Consider the following 17,798-nt stretch of genomic DNA (forward strand, 5'->3'; position numbering starts at 1 on the left):
TTTAATTCCGTTTTAAAGGAGACCAAGCTGTTTTCCTTCTATAACAACTTGAAGAGAAAAAGAAATATTCAGCTGACCATTCCAGCTGAGGAGTAGGAACAAATGTTAGTTATCCAGCTTTGAACGCAGTATTGAACTCGGGAAACAGAAGTTTAGAAAACAAAATTTCTCGTTTAAGAAAGACTCACTATATGTGACCAAAGAGAAATAAATTTCTTCTATGCCTGCAAAAAAAAAAAAAAAAAAAAGTTTTTTAAACCCCTGTAAGCATAATTTTCCTTACATATTTCATATGTTAAAGGGTTGCCTGACTCTGACTTTTGACGTGTACCTCTTTGCCGCTGGACAGTGAATTACCTACGTGAGAACCAAGGCCGCAGGATCCCATGTAGACGATCTATTCTGCTTCTGTCCACTGGTACAGCCTTGAGTTCCTTTGACCTTAAGTTGGAGCAAACCTATTCCTGCTCTTTTGCTCTGGGACTCGTACTCAGCAAGCATCTGTGGACTTCCTACAGCGGAGCGTGCTAGGCAGGAGCCCGCATGCGTTGGCTTGGTGGAAAATGAAAACTGGGGTCTTCCCCCAGCCTTTGTTTCCACTGAACCTAGGCCCTTTCTGGCTTTGAAATGCCACTTTCTCCCCTCAGATTTTATTTTATGTGCCTTCTTTAGTACCACAATAGCACCTATTCCTAACTCTTACATGAAGAAAACAATCGTGACGTCATCGCAGCGTTAACTGTCCCATTTGTAAGATGTCCTGTTTCAGCCCATTTTAAAAGCCAGGTCAGATATCCAAATAATGAGAACAGAGATGTAACTTTTTTATGTCTAATTATAAGATGGTATAAACTTTTTTGAGTAAATTTAATTGTGGCTTCTGGTGTGTTTGTCACCAGAATCTCATGATGAGTTCCCTTTCTTCTTAAAGCCTTTAATGAGTGAAAGAGCTGTTTAAAATTAAAGGAGTGAAATCACTTCTCTGCCAAAAATTGATGTTGATCATGTAGCGACTTTAAAATCATTGACAGTTTTTTTTTTCAGTTCCTTGCCTACATTAATAGTGGAAGGGAAACCTTCATTTGAACAAGATAGGAAAAAAGGAATCTCTTCTGTGCTGGCAAATTAAAGAGGCATGCCCTTACAGAAGCTTGCTTTGCAGATTCCTCACTCTATGCGAGTCCTGACACTCAGCTCTGTACCAGGGAGAAGGAAACGACCCTGCAGATAGCTTCTCAGCTCAGCTGTCAGCTGGAAGGTTACTGAGCAAAACCCAGTCCTGATCAAATACCTTCTCAGTTCGGCAATAGGATGTGATTAAAAAGCGTTCTCACAGTCTTTCTTGTTGCCATAATCAGTTAATACTTGACAGTATTTAGTTTCTTACCGTATTTAATTTCATGTACTGCTCTTAAAGAATGAAAGGGATTAATAGCAGACTGACTTCAAATGTGTTTGAAGATGATTCTAGCAGTTTTTTATTTTCCCTACTTTTCTGCTAATTAAAGCATGTTTCGCACGTGTTCCTTTCCCATGAGCATCATTTATAGTTTTGCTGTAACAATTACACTGCTTTTATGTAGGTACGACTTTACAGTGAACATAAACTCTTGAGTGTCTGATAAGTTGTCTGTAAGCTATATTTGGGTCCCATCAGAGCTTGTCCTTCCCAATTTGGATTCCACAAACGAACATGGGGTAGACAGTTTTAATCATTCCAGTCTCCCTCTTGCATACACACACACACACACACACACACACACACACACACACATCCACACTCCTGTACTTCTCCCTCTCCACTGACACCGCAGTCAATACACAGAAACACTTTCTGAGATAAGATTGCCCCACTCCACTCTTGCCCTCCCGTCTCCCTGTTCTTCCCACCTGACAAACAGTTGTGCTGATGCTCAAATTGGTGGCTGGTCCCCTGTCTGCGTTCTCTGTTGTCCTGACACAGGTAGGTTGCCGGTTTGTCCTCTCGTGGAATTTTAAGCTCCCTCAAGTGTCTTTCAATCTTCTATGCAAAAGTTTTTTAGTGTAAAAACAATTTCTTTTTTTGTGGAATAGGCTCAAGGTTTTGCTGACAGAAACTATATTCCAAACAAAAAATGCACTTGTCCCCTTAGGCAGGTGACAGAGCAGCAGGAAAATTGCACTGCTTTTTTCAAATGCGTATTTTCCTTACGAATCATGGCACTCTCTAGCCTAGTAGAATTTCTTTTTTGTTTCATAGATCTGTCCTAGATTTTTAGTGCTGTTCAGTGGTGTTTTCTTTTACTTTCTCCCCAAAACCTCTTTCAATAATTTCCCCTCTGAAAAGTAGGATCTTTCCACGTTGCCGCAGCACTTGTATACTTTCTGATGCGCTGCAGAGAAACCTTGTTGCTGATTCAGAGAAGAGGCCATGAACCAGGGGAGGCATCCTGGCTTCTGCCGCTGCCCTGCAGCCCACCGGCAGGATGGCCTTGACCGAGACCCACTGACCTTTTTGCATCAGTGTTTTCAACTGTAAAATAGGGAGCTCGACTTTACCACCTAAAGATTAGTCCATGTCTGGCCTTCAGCTTTCCTGAGTGTCATTGTTGCTGCAATTTTCATTGTTCTGTGCTCTAGGAGTTGATATTTTTCCTGCAACACTTTAGTTCAGCACACTTTTTACCACCATACTGAGAGCCCAAGAGGGCACTGATGGGCGAGGCCTGCCTGGTCCTGCCCGTCGGGGTCTCAGGCGATCGGTTAATAGCAAGTATAACTTGAGTGTACAGGGCAGGCACTATGCTGGGTGCTTCACATCAGTCCTTCGCCCTTACAGCAAACCTTAAAATGGTCCCTGCACCCTTAGCATTGGTCTCAGGTTACCAGGTGAGAGTTCGAAGGTCAGAGAAGATCTGTTGTTTCCAAGTCTCATGGGAGTGCAAGGCTGGGATTCAGAGCCAGCTAGTTCCTTCTGCATGTATCATTTTTTGAAAATGAACTGGAGAAATGGCACTTTGGGGAAATGAGAAGCCTTCTCTGAGATTAACCAATCTTCCTGCTTCCTCAAGTGAAGTAATGAAACCACCTTGGCCTGAGGTGGAATCCCAGGGATCAGCACACACGTGTGTTGCCATCCTGAGCAGGAGTCTATTTCTCCGCTGACTGTGCTCTCTCCTGACCCTGGCAGGCGCTGGCCCAGGCCATCAGGGAAGCCAGAGAGCAGCATCCCGACATGTCGGTCACGAGAGTGGTGGTGCACAAAGAAACGGAGCTGGAGGAAGGGGAGGAGTAAATTCAGGTGAGAGAGCCTGTGTTGTGTGGAGTCTTTCTTGTGACTGTTTTGTGCTCCTGAGCTGAGGGATGGGAATGCGCTTCTGCATCACAGTGTCTGTCTCCTGCAGTCCGTTTGGTTTTCAGACTGTATTATCCCCAAGTGCATTGGCTCGGGTTACCTGCATATAATTATAAACTGTCGACCAGCGGGCATGTAGTGTTAATAAGTGCCATGGATTGAGGGCTGCTAATAATTGACAGTTATAAGTTGTTTTATGACTTAAAAGCACACTGGTACAGTTATCTTAATTAATGTTCACAGTGACCTTTGAGGAAGGTGCTGTCGCTTTCGTTTAGATGAGGGATTTTTATTATAGGAGACACAGAGGGAGAGATGAGTTAAGTCTTTTAAATATAGACATTAATACTTGTATATCAGAGAATGAACCATAAAAGGAAAAGATTGTTTTGACTAGATAAAAACTGAAAACTTTAATCGAACCAACAAAAACAAAAGTAAAGGATAAATTGCAAAGTTTAATATTCCAGGCAAAGAAAGGATTAATGTCCTGACTATATTAAGAACTTTTACATGTCATCAAAAAACTAAAACACTTAAGTAGAAAAATGGGCAGAGGGTTAAGCAAACCATGTAGAAACTTAAGTGAACAATAAACAAAAATATTTAAATTAATATCAATTAAAAATTCAGTGTACATATTTTCACTTACAAATCTGGCAAGTTTATGTTTTTAGCTGGTGTCGGGGAAGTTGTGGGAGGAAAACTATACTTATATGCTGCTGTGTAAATTAGTAATATTTCCTGGAGGACAATTTGACAAAAAAAACAACTCATTAAACATGCCTGCCATTTAACCACTTTTAAGAATTTATCTTAAATAGAGATGTATATTTATCTTAAATAATTTATCTTAAATAATCAGAGAACTATATATTAAGTCTTCTTTTCCACAAACAGGAAGTATTTCTCCATTTATATAGATCTTCTTTAATTTCTTTCAATTAAGTTGTATGGTTTGTTTTATTCTTTTACCCAGAAAGAGGCCTTATAAATCTTTTCTAGATGTTGCTGGTATGGGGAGCTACAACTGACTTGTCTGTATTGGTCTTGTACCTAGCAGCTCTTTATATCTCAGATACTGTTTTCACCACAGGGTGTAGAAAGGCCTACAAGCAGAAATCATTTAAAATTTTAGCACAAGCACAGTATCTAGTTACCTGAATAAAAGTTCTGTTATATGCTGAATGTTTATCTTTTTATTTTTGAGATGTATTTCCCTGAATGTTATATCTGGAAGGCTGAGAATATCTGAGCTGGGAGTCAGACGGTCAAGTACTATGTTTTCATCTTGCCAGATCTCAAACTATGTGATTTTGGGCATGTCTGTGGAAATGGTTAAATCTACCTTTTTTAACACATAGGACTTACATAAGGATACATTAAACAATAAGAAAATTGAGTGTTATAAAAATGTAAAAATAGTGGGTATTTCTCCTGAATTCTATGAATCAATAATGACCACTGTAAACATTACCAACACCCTACTTTCATTTGTGACATTTTAATAAGTTTTAAAATGAATTAGTTATATGAATTATTCCTGGCACCTTATATTCATTTTCACAGTGTACACACACATACACGCACACACAGAGCCTTTCAAGTTTGCCTGTCTTATAGGTCATGTTTTATAAGCAGCCTTGTTAAACATGTTTAAGGAAGTTAAAGTATAAATTCACATAGAAGGTGAGCAAACTAGATAAGTTTGGAAAAATTCATTTATCCATTCAAAAACTATTTGAGTGCCAAGATATGCTAGGATAGGGCTAGACATTCAGGATTCAAATTATCTAGTTGGCAGACAAAACAAACTCGGTCTCCTTCTTTGGGGAGGCTGTGCAGGAGGGGAGGTATAAATATTAACAAGTAAATAAAATATAATTGCATATCTGATAAATGCTCTGAAGGAAATAACGTCATATGAGAAAACAAAACGAGGGAGTCAAACTATTATAAATTTAACCTATTACTCAAGAAACAAAGTTTGAGTTGAAATCTAAAGGAAGAGTAGGAGTGAATCTCAGTATCTCAAAGTCATTTTAGCATCTCTACCACCCACTAGCTGCAGCTTGTTCTTGAACCTTTTCCTTTGCCGGTGACACTCAGGGCTGGGAGGAGTGTGTTTCTACTGCTGCAGCTGCCCTCTTGCTGCCCTGGCAGGATCCCACAGAGGCAGCAGGTGGGCCAGGGCAAAGAGCAGGAGTGTATCTGAACATCAGAAAAGAACAAATATTTGTGCTGTATCTCTCCCAGCTCCCTGTTCATGAAGAGCTCTCCTTCCGACCTGACCTGACCTCTCCTGTTGGGGTAGCTCTGAGCCTTTGATCCAGCATTGAAAGTAGGCAGTGGGGGTGTAGAGCAGACAGGAAGATGGCCAAAGACAGCCTGCAGTGGACTGAGTCTCCGGAGTCTGCCATCTCAGCTGGGTGTCGGCCGGCTGTGCGGCAGAGGGGAGCTGAGTGCAGACACCATGAAAAAGAAAACACAGACTTTACAGGAGTACTTCACTAAATCTTTGTACTTCTTTCTGTGTCCGCTTATGGACTATTTCCTCCTCCTGCCAATTTGTTCTAAATGCATATGTATGAGCCCTCACATGGACACAAAATGTTCCTGACACGTTACCACTGGGATGGAGTTCCTGAACTGTCCTGAGGAGCGGGGAGAAGACTCCAGGCTTGTTGGCTTCTGAAAGAATGAGTCCCAGAAGGGGGAGCTTGTGACTCTGCTTTAGTTGGCACCATGAGCTCTCTGAACGCAGACTTCAAACGAGCCTCTCTAACTCCTTGAGTAAATCATTGATGTGGGCTAAAAAAAGTGAACGACGCCTCCTTTTCATCTGAAAGCAGCGAGCAGCCAAAAGATGAAATGACACAGGAGTGGACTCTCCTCCATTCACTCATTTTATTCCTTTATTTGCTTATTATACAAATATACATAGCGGGCCCGTGAGGTACCATCTACTGTTTTACTCTGGAGATTTCAAATCAAACAAGGTCTGCACTCACAGACAGTAAGTCAGTGCTGAAAAACAGCTCCAAGTTCTGTGCTGTGTTCTGAATTGGGTTTAGTGGGAACAAAAAGATCTCTAAATCAGGATGGAGCGTCTCACTTGAGCTTCAAGGTGAGTAGGAGTTAGCTCAGTGAAGAAAGGCATGGAAGAAGGAGGGATTCCAGGCAGGATATGGTGCTGTGAACTTGACACCCTAGGAACAGCTGGATTGCAGAATACTTACAGGAGAGTGATGGGAAATGAGGGGAGCAGAGAGGCAGAGGCCTAGTCATAAAGAGTCTTATAATCCAAGCTGAAGAGGCTAAACTTGATCCTGAAAAGCTATCCGTACTTCTCATGTATTTGAGAGATGGTAAGTAGGAAGAGTTTTGTGACTGGGTGACTGTTTGCATGAGACTGTGGAAATTAGTGAATTGGAAGGGCGGAGGCACAGAGGAGACTCCCAGATAACGAGTGCCCAGGTTTGTAGCTTGGGCAAATGAGTCGATGGTGTACCTGTAATTTCAATCGTGGAATACAGGTTTCGTTTTTCACATGGCATGTGCAATGTCACCAGTCCTTTGCTCTTAGCTATCTTAAAGCAGAAATGTTTTTTTTTTTTTTTCCTGTGGTACTATGTAGGAGAGACCAACTGTCTTAGGTATTACAGAAGAAGCTTGGAAATGAATCAATAAGGCCCATCGTATAAACACACAACATGGGTAATTGGAAATTTACCAGGTAGTCGGAATGTTAAGAGGAAGTGTAGCATAGCACATTTTCAGGGTTCAAATCTATTTTGTAGTTGTGTGGCCTGGACAGGCTGTTTCACTTCTCTGTGCCTCAGTTCTGTCATCTGTAAACTGGGAATGATAATAGAATTTACAGAAGGGTTTGTTTCCAAGGCAGGTTGTAGGAACTTTTCATAACATGTAAGGTCAACCATGAATCCTTTTTTGTTCTTAAGAGTCAAATAAAAAGGAAGATTTTTATCCCTGAGATGTTGACTTTGAGAAATGTCTACGGAGAGGTCCAGGAGGCAGCCAGGAGCTCTGAGAGATAGCACAATACTCTTCAGATCAGGAGACGGAGATTTGAAGGTCATTCGAAAATGTCATCTATTGATGTGAAATCTTCTGTTTGAGTGAGTTATCCAGGGACAGGCCAGAGAGTTCAGACCTGGGGAGCAGAGGACACAGAGGAGGAGGAACCAAGAGGAAGGAAAAAACGGACAAAAGAGTGTCATAAAAACTGAGAGAGGATAACTTCAAGGAGAGAGTAACCAAGTATTAATATGGCAGAGAAATCAAGCGACTATGAGGTCGGACAGTTAAGTTCGCGAACTCATCCTAGAAAGTGCTACATACCTCTGCTGAATATCACTATGGTCACCTTCAAAGTACTCCCTTCAGAAAGCTATGCACCGATGCCAGTGCCTAGTCCACCCTTCAAAGCAATTTTGGAACTCTTTTTCTGGAATGGCCATCAGAGCTGTCATTGTATTACCCTTAATGTCCTGAATGTCATCAAAATATCTTCCTTTCAGTATTTCCTTTATCTTCAGGTAAAGAAAGAAGTCATTGGGGGTCAGAGCAGGTGAGTATGGAGAGTGTTCCAATACAGTGATTTGATTACTGGCTAAAAAGTCCCTCACAGACAGTGCCCTGTGAGCTGGTGCATTGTCGTGACGCAAGAGCCATGAATTGCTGGTGAGAAGTTCAGGTCATCTAACCTTTTCACGTAGTCTTTTCAACACCTTTAAACAGTAAAATTGGTTAACTGTCCAGTTGGTACAAATTCATAATGAATGATCCCTCTCATATCAAAAAAGTTTAGTATCATCATTGCAACAAGTTCGCAAACTTAATTGTCAGACCTTGTATGTCCTTGGAAACTGTTGGTACAGAAGGAACCTGGAGACTTTGGCAGAGCTTCTTCAGTCGGCTACTAGTAGGGATGGAGCCCTGAAATGGGTTGAGGAAATGGGGATTTTACATGGCGAGTGCTTTCACGAAGCTGAAAACAATAATAGGGACTTTCGCTTTTCTGTCCACTCCGCCTGAGAAGATGGAGAGTATTGCATTAGGTTCCACAGAGTCCCCAGAGCTAGTGTATGATTACTCACGACCTGGCAAATTGATCATTCCTTGGAACCTGTTAGATGTACCCTGAATCCCAATCCACAATCCGTACTAAGTACATAACTAAGTTAGTGGTTTTGCTTTCTGTGTTGTGCATTCATGAACACCAATTTCTAAAATAGATAATTCTGTGTTCAAACCAACATTTCAACTCAGGGTGAAGTTCATCGCTTCAAAATGAACTCACAATGCTACGTCACTGCCTTGACAGGAGAGAAGAACCCTGTTGGCTGACCTGAGCTCTAGCTCATTAGGAGCTACTCATTTACACGTGGGCCCTGAGCATCTCCCTGCTGTTGAACGAGAAGCACAAGCCTGTTTAACTCCAGATGACTGTTTTTACTTCAGGAGCCAGGCGGTTTTCAGGCATATGAAATGCGTTCCATTTTTATTTTATTCTATTTGTCTAGTTGTAGTAGTCTCATTCCTAAAATTAGCATTTTAGTACAGTTTAGTTTTCGATATAGATTAATCAAACCTAGACGTGTTATACATAGAAATGAAAAGCCATTTTGGATTTAGTGAGTTTCAGGCATAGCCATTTTTCACTCTGGAATGCTATGGAATGTTCACTTTTAATATTTATAAATCTGGAAGTGCTATCAATGAGTCAGTTACAATATATTATATTTAAACTACCAAACAGAAGAGGCGCTGGATGCCGCTGCTGTGGTACATATCTTAGTTTCTGGTAGTCATTCATTCCCCAGGGGTTTTCTTGGACAAAATCATTATTGACTTTTGTTTGTGCAAATGAACTTATCTTTATTTTGTTTTCCTGGTAATAAGAAAAGAGAGGAGGTTATAATTTTTAAAAGCGAAAGACAGTACAAAATGTAACTGACCCATAATTCCTCTGCTAATCTAATAGGAATAGATACTTCCTATTATCTAGAGATAGATAATGCCTTTTCACAGTGTGTGTGTGTGTGTGTGTGTGTGTGTGTGTTATGTGTGTGTGTGTACACATTCACACTTGCACTCACACCTCAATTTATATAGGTTGGGACTATTGACTCTGTTATATATGCTGCTTTTTTCTCCACCTCACAGTGCATTGTAGGTAACGTTCCTTGTCATTACCTCATCATTTTTCAATAGCCGTTAAATAGATGTGTGATGGTTTATTTAACCTCTATGAATGGGTATTTAAATTGTTCTTCAGTTTTCACAATTATACACACACCTGCAAAGATTATACTTGTTGTATACATTTTTGTGTGTTAATTTCATTGTTTCTCTAGAGCAGATATTTTTAAAGATCAGAGTTGGTATGCTACCAACGGTTTTTGACCTATTGCCAAACTGTCCACCTTCAAGTTTCTACAAAGTTAGACTCCTGCTAGCAGTTTATGAGCATCCCTGTGTCCCCACACTAAAGATTATGAGACATTTAAAAAATATTTGCCAATCCCCCCTTTCTTTATAAATTGTGAGGAAAGGGCAATTTTTAATTGTTGTTTTTTCCATTGCTAGTAAAGTTGAAATACACACACACACACACACACACACACACACACAATTTGCTTTTCTTTGAATTGCCAGTTTGTGTCCTTTGTCCATTTTTCTATTCAGGTGTTTATTATATTTTATCTCTTACAGGTTTGTTAAAGTTGTTAATCCTTCACAAATGCTGCTTATATCCTCCAGTTTTTCATTATCATCGAGGATTAAAAATGGTACCAAAAAGGGGCAGCAGGGCAAGGCAAATTTTACAAATTGAAGACATGCAGGCCATATTCAGAGTTTTCTTTTTTGGCCCAAGCAGCATTTTTTAGAATTTGAATTAATTATTAATGCTTAAATTGGGAAGATGCCAGCCATTTTAGAAACATCAGAAGCTCTGACAACACTGAGCATGCTCTTTCATGGCTGCAGTGGCTGAATGTCCCTTAGACAGGGAGGAGCTCTCCAAGTCACCAGCATCTCTTCATGTTGAGGTCCTTGGTATCTAGTCTCCTTACTCATCTGTTACCCACCTGGCCTCTGAGATGGGTGGAAGTGGTGGTTATGACTTTATTATGCTCTACTCTAGGGCATATTTAAGAGTATGGAAATTAAGAGTATTTAATTTTAAACTGTGTATAGAGTGTATTCTTCTCTCTTTCTACCCTTTTTTATGAGGGAATAGAATCCTAGTTTCCATAGGTCACTTATACTCAAGAATCATAAAATGCCATCCATATGCATAGCTAAGTATAATTTCATTTATCTCAAGAACTTGTCTGATGTTAGACATTCCAGATAGTATTTTTTTTTGACATGGAAATTCATGGGTGAAAGTAGGCAGAAATTTTGCTATTGCAACTAATTAATTTGTGTGTGTGTGTGTGTGTGTGTGTTTATGATACTCTGGTCTCATAAGGATTACATTCCAAGGACATATTGGACCTATGTTTATTTAACTCTCATGCATGAAAATAGTTCAGTGAGCATTAGTGGGAATTTGGACCTCTTATGTCCAGTGAGGTAGCCAGTACCCATAGGTGGCTATTGGGCATTTGAAATGTGGCTATTCCAAGTGGAGGTGTGCTTTAAGTGTAAAATAACATACTGAATTTTGAAGACGTAAGAAAAAAATGTAATAAGTCAGAGTGTTGGGTCTGGAGAGGAATTCTTTTGATTCCTACTAACATTTCTATGAGGAAAATATTAAATGAAAACTTAGCAAGTTTTGTTCTTACATACTTCAAAGACAGTTTTCTAAAAGATGATAAGGGTTTTGTTACTATTTTTCAAGTGGAACTTTTATTTGATGCAGTAGAGCGGTATTTTCTCATCTCTACTTATGAATCTAAGATTGACAAAAGCTTAGCTAAAATAAAGTATAATGAGTGTAACCTTAACCATAGTGTCCTTGTTATTTAAACAAAGCTTTAAGATTTTGTAAAATGCTTTCATAGCAAGTTCCCACAAGATTTGAACCTAACAGAGTGAACCAGAAGACCTTACTCTAGCTTTAGGGTGAAATACTAACTACTGTTAAAAATCTTTGTCAAAGCCTCAGAGATTTGGGGAAACCAGTTTTTTAAAGAAGTAAGCGTCCTGGGATCTCATAGATATAGTTATTCAACAAAAGCGAATGGAAAAATGAACCCCAAATCCCCCCTTACATCGGCAGAGGAAAGTAATGTGAAGACAGGTGGTGGTGCTTTCTTCCTTGAGACATAATGCAGTTCTGTTTCTTCCCCTCCCCTAACCCCTGTTCTTGAGACTTGCCTTGCAGATTAGTCCCTATTACTTTCACTCATGGATTCATTAATGTATATTGTGAACCTACATGGTCAAGGGGCTATTATAGATGTTAAAAGAAAGACAACGGCGTAGGAACATGTATGCAAATGGCATTAGGGTAAAAATAGTATTTTTCAAGAGAGGCCTAGATAAAGGGCTATGAAAGTGGACAGGAGAGACTTTCTGATTCAGAGAAGACCTCCCTTTTTAGGTGGCAGGACAGCTCTTCTGTGCAGGGCTCTAGGGAGATTTGAATATATGGGCAGAAAGGAAAGAGCATATAGAAAAACAATGGGATGGATATCAGGAAGAGCAATTCCTACATTATAGCTATGTGGTGAGTGCCCAGCAGAACTGGAAAGATTTGTCAAAGGCAAATTGCCGAAGGTATTCCATTCTCCGTTTGTACTTTAGCTTAGACTTTGCTCTGTAGGTCATCTGCACAGGGTATCTGAGTGTGGGAAGAGCACTTTCAGCATGGTCCTTCCTAGGATTCATTCATCAGTAGTGTGTAGGATTGATTGAAAGGGGGCTAGCTTAGATGAGGTGCTCTGTAAGGAAACCATGATACTGATTCAGGCGGCTATTAATGGAGAAACTGAACTGGATAGCTCTACCTTTAAGAGTAGAATTGAATTGAATTTGGCAGCAAAACTAGGCTTGAAATATCATGTATGAAAATCTATAAAAAAAATTAATGTTTGCTGAATGCCTCCTCTGTGCCAACTTTGAGAACTTTGCCATGTGTCACCTGAATTAGTTCTTACAGTCGTCTGTCATGTAGATGAGGACACTGAGACCCTGAGAGCTTAAGTCCCTCACCCAAGTCACAGTTGGTGAGTGGCAGAGCCAGAACCAACCCTCTGTCAGTTTGAATCCATGTCACATATTGCTTTGCAGAAGAATTCATGATGGAATCTTTCAAGTAAACTCCCACCAATGTACTTGAAATATGACTCATTTTAGAAATAATTTATTTTGTACAAAGTGTATTTCAGATTACGGCTATTGATATAAAACTAAGTGAACAAGTCAAACCATACTTTATAAACATCATGTTTTAAAGTGAGGTAAAATTTGATGGTGTTTTTATTTGACAGGATATTCTGAAATTACGGCATGGTAGTCATTTAATTATTTAAGTAGAGTGACTTAAATGTGTCAAGAATAAAGATTCTAATAGAAATATGACTGTTAGCTTTCAAGGAAACCCATTTAATTGGCCTGAAGAGATCACTGACAGCTTACCCTTTCCTCAAAGGTAAGGGAGTTTAAACTGGCTTAAAAACAAAAAGAAAGCTTTGACCATCACAGGGTGGAAGGGAAGGGAATTGTTCTTCCTAAAACCCCTTCAGGAGGGGAGGCGACTACAGCTGTGCAGACATACCTTTGAAAAAATGGAAATATAGGGAAAACGTCTCAAAATTGACTCTCCTGAAAGCAAAAAGACTTAATTGACTTGTGATTGTAGCAAACTGTGAACTGAATTTTTGTCCTTGGAATGAAATTGTGTTAGTGTGTATGTTATCAAACACAGTAGGTTGGCGTTCAGAGGAGATGGAGATCAGGGATTCCAGCCTATCCCGAAAGACCTAAATCTGAGCCGCGGGTCTCAAAGGGCCCACATGAAAGCCTCGTGCAAAGAGAGGCACCAAAATAGCATGAATATGTTGAGGCAAACCAGGAGAAGTGAAACCATTTTGCCGAATTATTTGTAGACTAGGTACTGAGTCTCATTTAACTGAAAAAGAAAAAACATGAGATTTAATTTTCCCCTCTATATTCAGCAGACACACAAAGTAAATGTGAAAGAAGGGAATAGCAATAGGTTAGCAGTAGCAGATTTAATATAAACGTGCTCAAGCTTAATGGTCTCAGACCACTTTACATTCTTAAAAATTGACAAGCCCAGAGAGCTTTTGTTTATGTGAATTGCATCTAATGAAATTGGCCATATTATAAGTCAAACAGTGAAATTTAGCATATTATAAATCAAAATTGTATCTATTGACATTTATCATATTATAAATCAACAGTTTTTAAAATATTTATCCAGTTAAAAATGATCACTTAGTGAAAGAAGCCTGTCTGAAAAGGCTATTATATTGTGTGGTTCCAATTATATAATATTCTGGGAAAGGCAAAGTGACTGACAGTAAAAAGATCAATGGTTGCCACTAGTATCGTCAGAAGAGTCTTTAAATATTGGGAAGCTATCAAGCTCCTAGAGGCCAAAATACAATTTTCCAAAATGCTAATTTTCAGCTCAAAGTTTGAATTTTATCATTGGCAACAAGTACTGTCAATTGTTTTCCCTGAAGTGACAGGCTCACTTCATTTTCAAGAAAATGCCTGCCAGGCACCAAATTCAATAGAATAGTTTGTCACTAATTCTCTCAAGTAAAAAAGGTGTTCTATGAAAATAACTGGCTTCAACTCACTATTTAAACATCCATATAAATCAGACGTCCATGGTACTTCTGTAGGCAGCACTCCTGTCTTACGCAGACTTTCCCATTTCATCACACAGAATATTAAGAAATGTATACAAGGACTAAGATGTAAGAAAATTGGTAATTTTTTGGTTCATCAAGATCATCCTTAGTAAGTGAAACTGGCTGTCTTTCTTTTTATTTCTTCTGCGAGAGCGTGGTAAAGATATAATCGGTGCCGCCTCCTTGACCTGTGCTAAGTTGCCAAAGGTTTGTTCCCCATTGTTGCCGCACCCGTAGTGAAAATGTCAACACCCTGAAAAGGGTAAACAATGCCTTAGCATGATTATGACATCACTTCGACTTGACCCCTGGAAAGAGACTCAGTGACTTCCAAGGTCTACAGACCACCACACTGAGAACTGGTGGGTCTTAATTATAGTGATAACACAAATATTGTGAGAATTGACTATTTCCTGGGTTAACCAGTTAGAAATTTATCATACTTGCATTTTTGGTTCTAGGATTATTATGTTCTCACCATGGAAATTCTGTTTAACAATTAAAATCAAATATGCAAATTAAGAACCAAGGAAGAATGAAATGAAAGTTAGCGTTAGAAATAACTGAAATTCATATTTAAAACTGAACTTTGCACTTGAGTGGATGGACCTCATTTTTATTTAAGAAATAGTTGTGGTGTGTCTTACATAAATATTTCATTCGTATTTTTGTGATCTCTGCTTATATTACTGCCTTTGGTAATGAAATCTTCATTAATCTAAAGAAATGTTGTGTTTCCTTGCATTGTTTTAATTTTTCTGGATAAAAACCACAGTCTTGCATGTTTACTGAGACCCTCTCCTCTGGGAGTCTGTACCACTAAAAGGCAGTGTTTCCAGTGGTTTGTATCAAATGCTTTATAAAAGGTGCACATTTGTAACTTACTGAATCAGTATCTGGAGTAGAGCATGCTCAGGAATGAGAACCACTCACTCTGTGAGCCTTTTGTCTCCGGAAACTCTGAGGTTATGCTTTTCAGATGAGGTATAGAACTTCTGTGCTTGAACTTGACTGATTTCCCACTGCTCACCATGACATACCGAGAAAGATAAATTTAGGAACACGCTGAACCCTCTGTGAGGACTTCAGTCAACATAGGTAACCGACGTCATGCATCCCTGAAGAGTTTGGACGTAGAATTAGACCTCTGCTTAGATGAAACAGCCATCTGATCACAGATGTGAGAAACCTGTTCTCACTTTGGCCAAAAGAGGGGGACATAGGCTATGGAATGTGACTATAGTAGCTAGAAATGTTCACTGACATTGTATAGTCTAAGGTGGGAAAACTGAAGCATAGAAACAGTGGTTTGGGGTTTTGCTTGCGTGACCAAAATTCTAACACATGAAGTATAGTCCGTATATTTAATAGCTAACACTCTTATTCAAATGCCAAGTGTGAATGATTATGATGTTGTCAAAAATGAAAGAAGGTTGAGGTAATCCCAGTAATCAATGCCTGTCAATTTGTATAAAGATGTCAAGACTTCTGTGAACATGAGGTAGAATTCAAGCTTTAAAAAGGAGTTCCTGACACTGTACAACTCTTAATGTGACGAACCAGTACCTCGTTTTCACTTTGATTGGGATATGGGATGAAAGCATTTAGACCCAAAATTTAGTCTGTTAAAAATGGTCAAATATTAAGTGTTTTTTTCCTCACAGATACATGCCAAAAGGACAGAAATTAGAATGTCTGATGCTTGTGTGCCTATGGCATTGGTGATTCCATCTTTATCTTCCCAGTTAGACATTTACTACTTGGGATTTCTATATGTTTAAGTACAAGAAGCAGTCAAGAAAAGCTAGGTGAATGTGTAAATAAAACAACTTCATATAATAAATTACTCCCTATTCATGTGGAACAATAAGGAACTGGGGTGTTAGAAACATTGAATATCTAATTAACTCGGAGTTATACTTGATTTACTGCCTTTTTAAAGAATGGGGGGGAAATGTGTTTAACATTAAAATTACAATAAGTGTAATTTTCTTTGATTCTGAAAGCTAATTGGAATCCTTAAAGCACATATTCAGATTATCATTTGTAATACTTGTTACCAGAAAAAAAAATTTATTTTACTTTCTAGTGGTTTGATTGCGAATAAATGAAAGTAAATGATATTTGACTTTACATGGGTCCCTATGTCTTTTCCTCTACATATATCTCAATAAATATTGAAGCTCTTTGAAATCAAGATCTCTTTCGTTCAGTTCCTACGTACTCCTAGATTTCTGGTTCTTGTCTACTAATAAGTTTGAAACAAGTTTAATTTTAGCTTTTCTTTACAAACTGACATTGAAATTTATGGTGAAAACAGATTCAGTTAAATAGAGTAACATGGAGCCCAGAGGAAGTGGAGAAGAGAATCCCAAACCTCGTTCTGTCTGTAGGTTCCCAGGTACTGGTAACATCAGGGGCTCGTTTTCTAGAGCACAAGTTAGGCAGAGTGGCAGCCGTGTTCGACAAACGATGCACGTTCCTGAGCAAAGAAAACAGCTACTAGCTCTCAAAGAAAAAGAACAGATAGCGTGACTGAAGGTCACAGATAACTTCCCGATCCAGTTTGATTGGTCGTTTTATCCATTCCCCCTCACCATCCTCCACATTTCATAATTACTAACCTAAAAAAAGACAAAGTTGTGGTTTCTCCATTGATTATTTCCCTGCCTAGAATCAAGCATAAGTACTGATGAGTAATGAAATATCCTAAAGCAGACAATAGGGTGGGAAGGAATCAATTTGATCAATATGTCCTTAATAATTAAGAGACTATAATAATATCTGTGATACATCTAAATGGTAGGGAGTTTTTTTCATTAAAACAAGACTTAATTTTATCTAACCAAAAGAGTGTATATTCTACTTGACTTTGGGACTAGTGTCTCTCAGACATTAATTACCACCCTCTACTCTCTTCTGTAATCGCCTACCATTATTTACCAAAACTTCCAACCAAGCTGAAATATAAAATGAAACAGTTTTCTTCTTAAAACCCTTTTCTCTTGCAGAGACAATATGCCATCCTTATTTCTTGTCTGCCTCCCTGTTCACTCCTGTGTTAGTCCTCTTTCCTGCCTACTTACCCTAGGTGGTGGGCTTCTAAGACTCGTGTCTTTCATTTTTCCTTATATTCATACGAGACTAATTCTGTCTTTTGGGTTCACTTGTCCCTTTGTGCTAACAAATCCACGTCCCTCATCCTTAGACCTCACCTGGGCTCTAAGCCTGTCATTCTCCCTCTGTATTTGAGGTTCCAGCCTCCAAACCTGATGGTCTGCTCTGGTACTTCCTTCCTAGTCACCACACTCTGATTCTCCTTCAGTCGGGTCTGTCAAAGTCCTCTTATTCCTGACCTTTGTCATCTTCCTCATACAGCCGGGACTGCCACAGTGGCCTCCTGACTGGTGTTCCCACCTCCACTCCACCCGCCTTTAGGCTGTTCATCACACTGAAGCCGCAGGGATGTTGTCAAATCATAAATCCGGCCATGGCAACCCTTCCTCAAAACCAAAGGAGAATCAAACAACCTCTGCTGGACTTGTCATGCCCTGCTTGAACTGGCCACCCCTCAGCTCTGTGACCTCTCATCCCTGCCT

General features: G+C 39.4%; 1 protein-coding gene across 21 annotated transcripts in view; it reads left to right on the forward strand.

Moving 5' to 3' along the window:
* Positions 1 to 17,798, forward strand: part of EPB41L2 (erythrocyte membrane protein band 4.1 like 2) — a 209,511-nt gene that overhangs the window by 189,882 nt on the left and 1,831 nt on the right. For all 21 annotated transcript variants that reach the window (XM_074333571.2, XM_074333587.2, XM_074333572.2 and 18 more), the window contains one exon: positions 3,170 to 3,280. In XM_074333571.2, the coding sequence (XP_074189672.2) occupies positions 3,170 to 3,274 (105 nt within the window). In that variant the 3' untranslated portion in view covers positions 3,275 to 3,280. The remainder of the gene's footprint in view (positions 1 to 3,169; positions 3,281 to 17,798) is intronic.

Source organism: Rhinolophus sinicus, chromosome 2, assembly GCF_057876585.1.
Source record: "Rhinolophus sinicus isolate RSI-liver-muscle chromosome 2, RSI-T2T, whole genome shotgun sequence".
Lineage (NCBI taxonomy): Eukaryota > Metazoa > Chordata > Mammalia > Chiroptera > Rhinolophidae > Rhinolophus > Rhinolophus sinicus.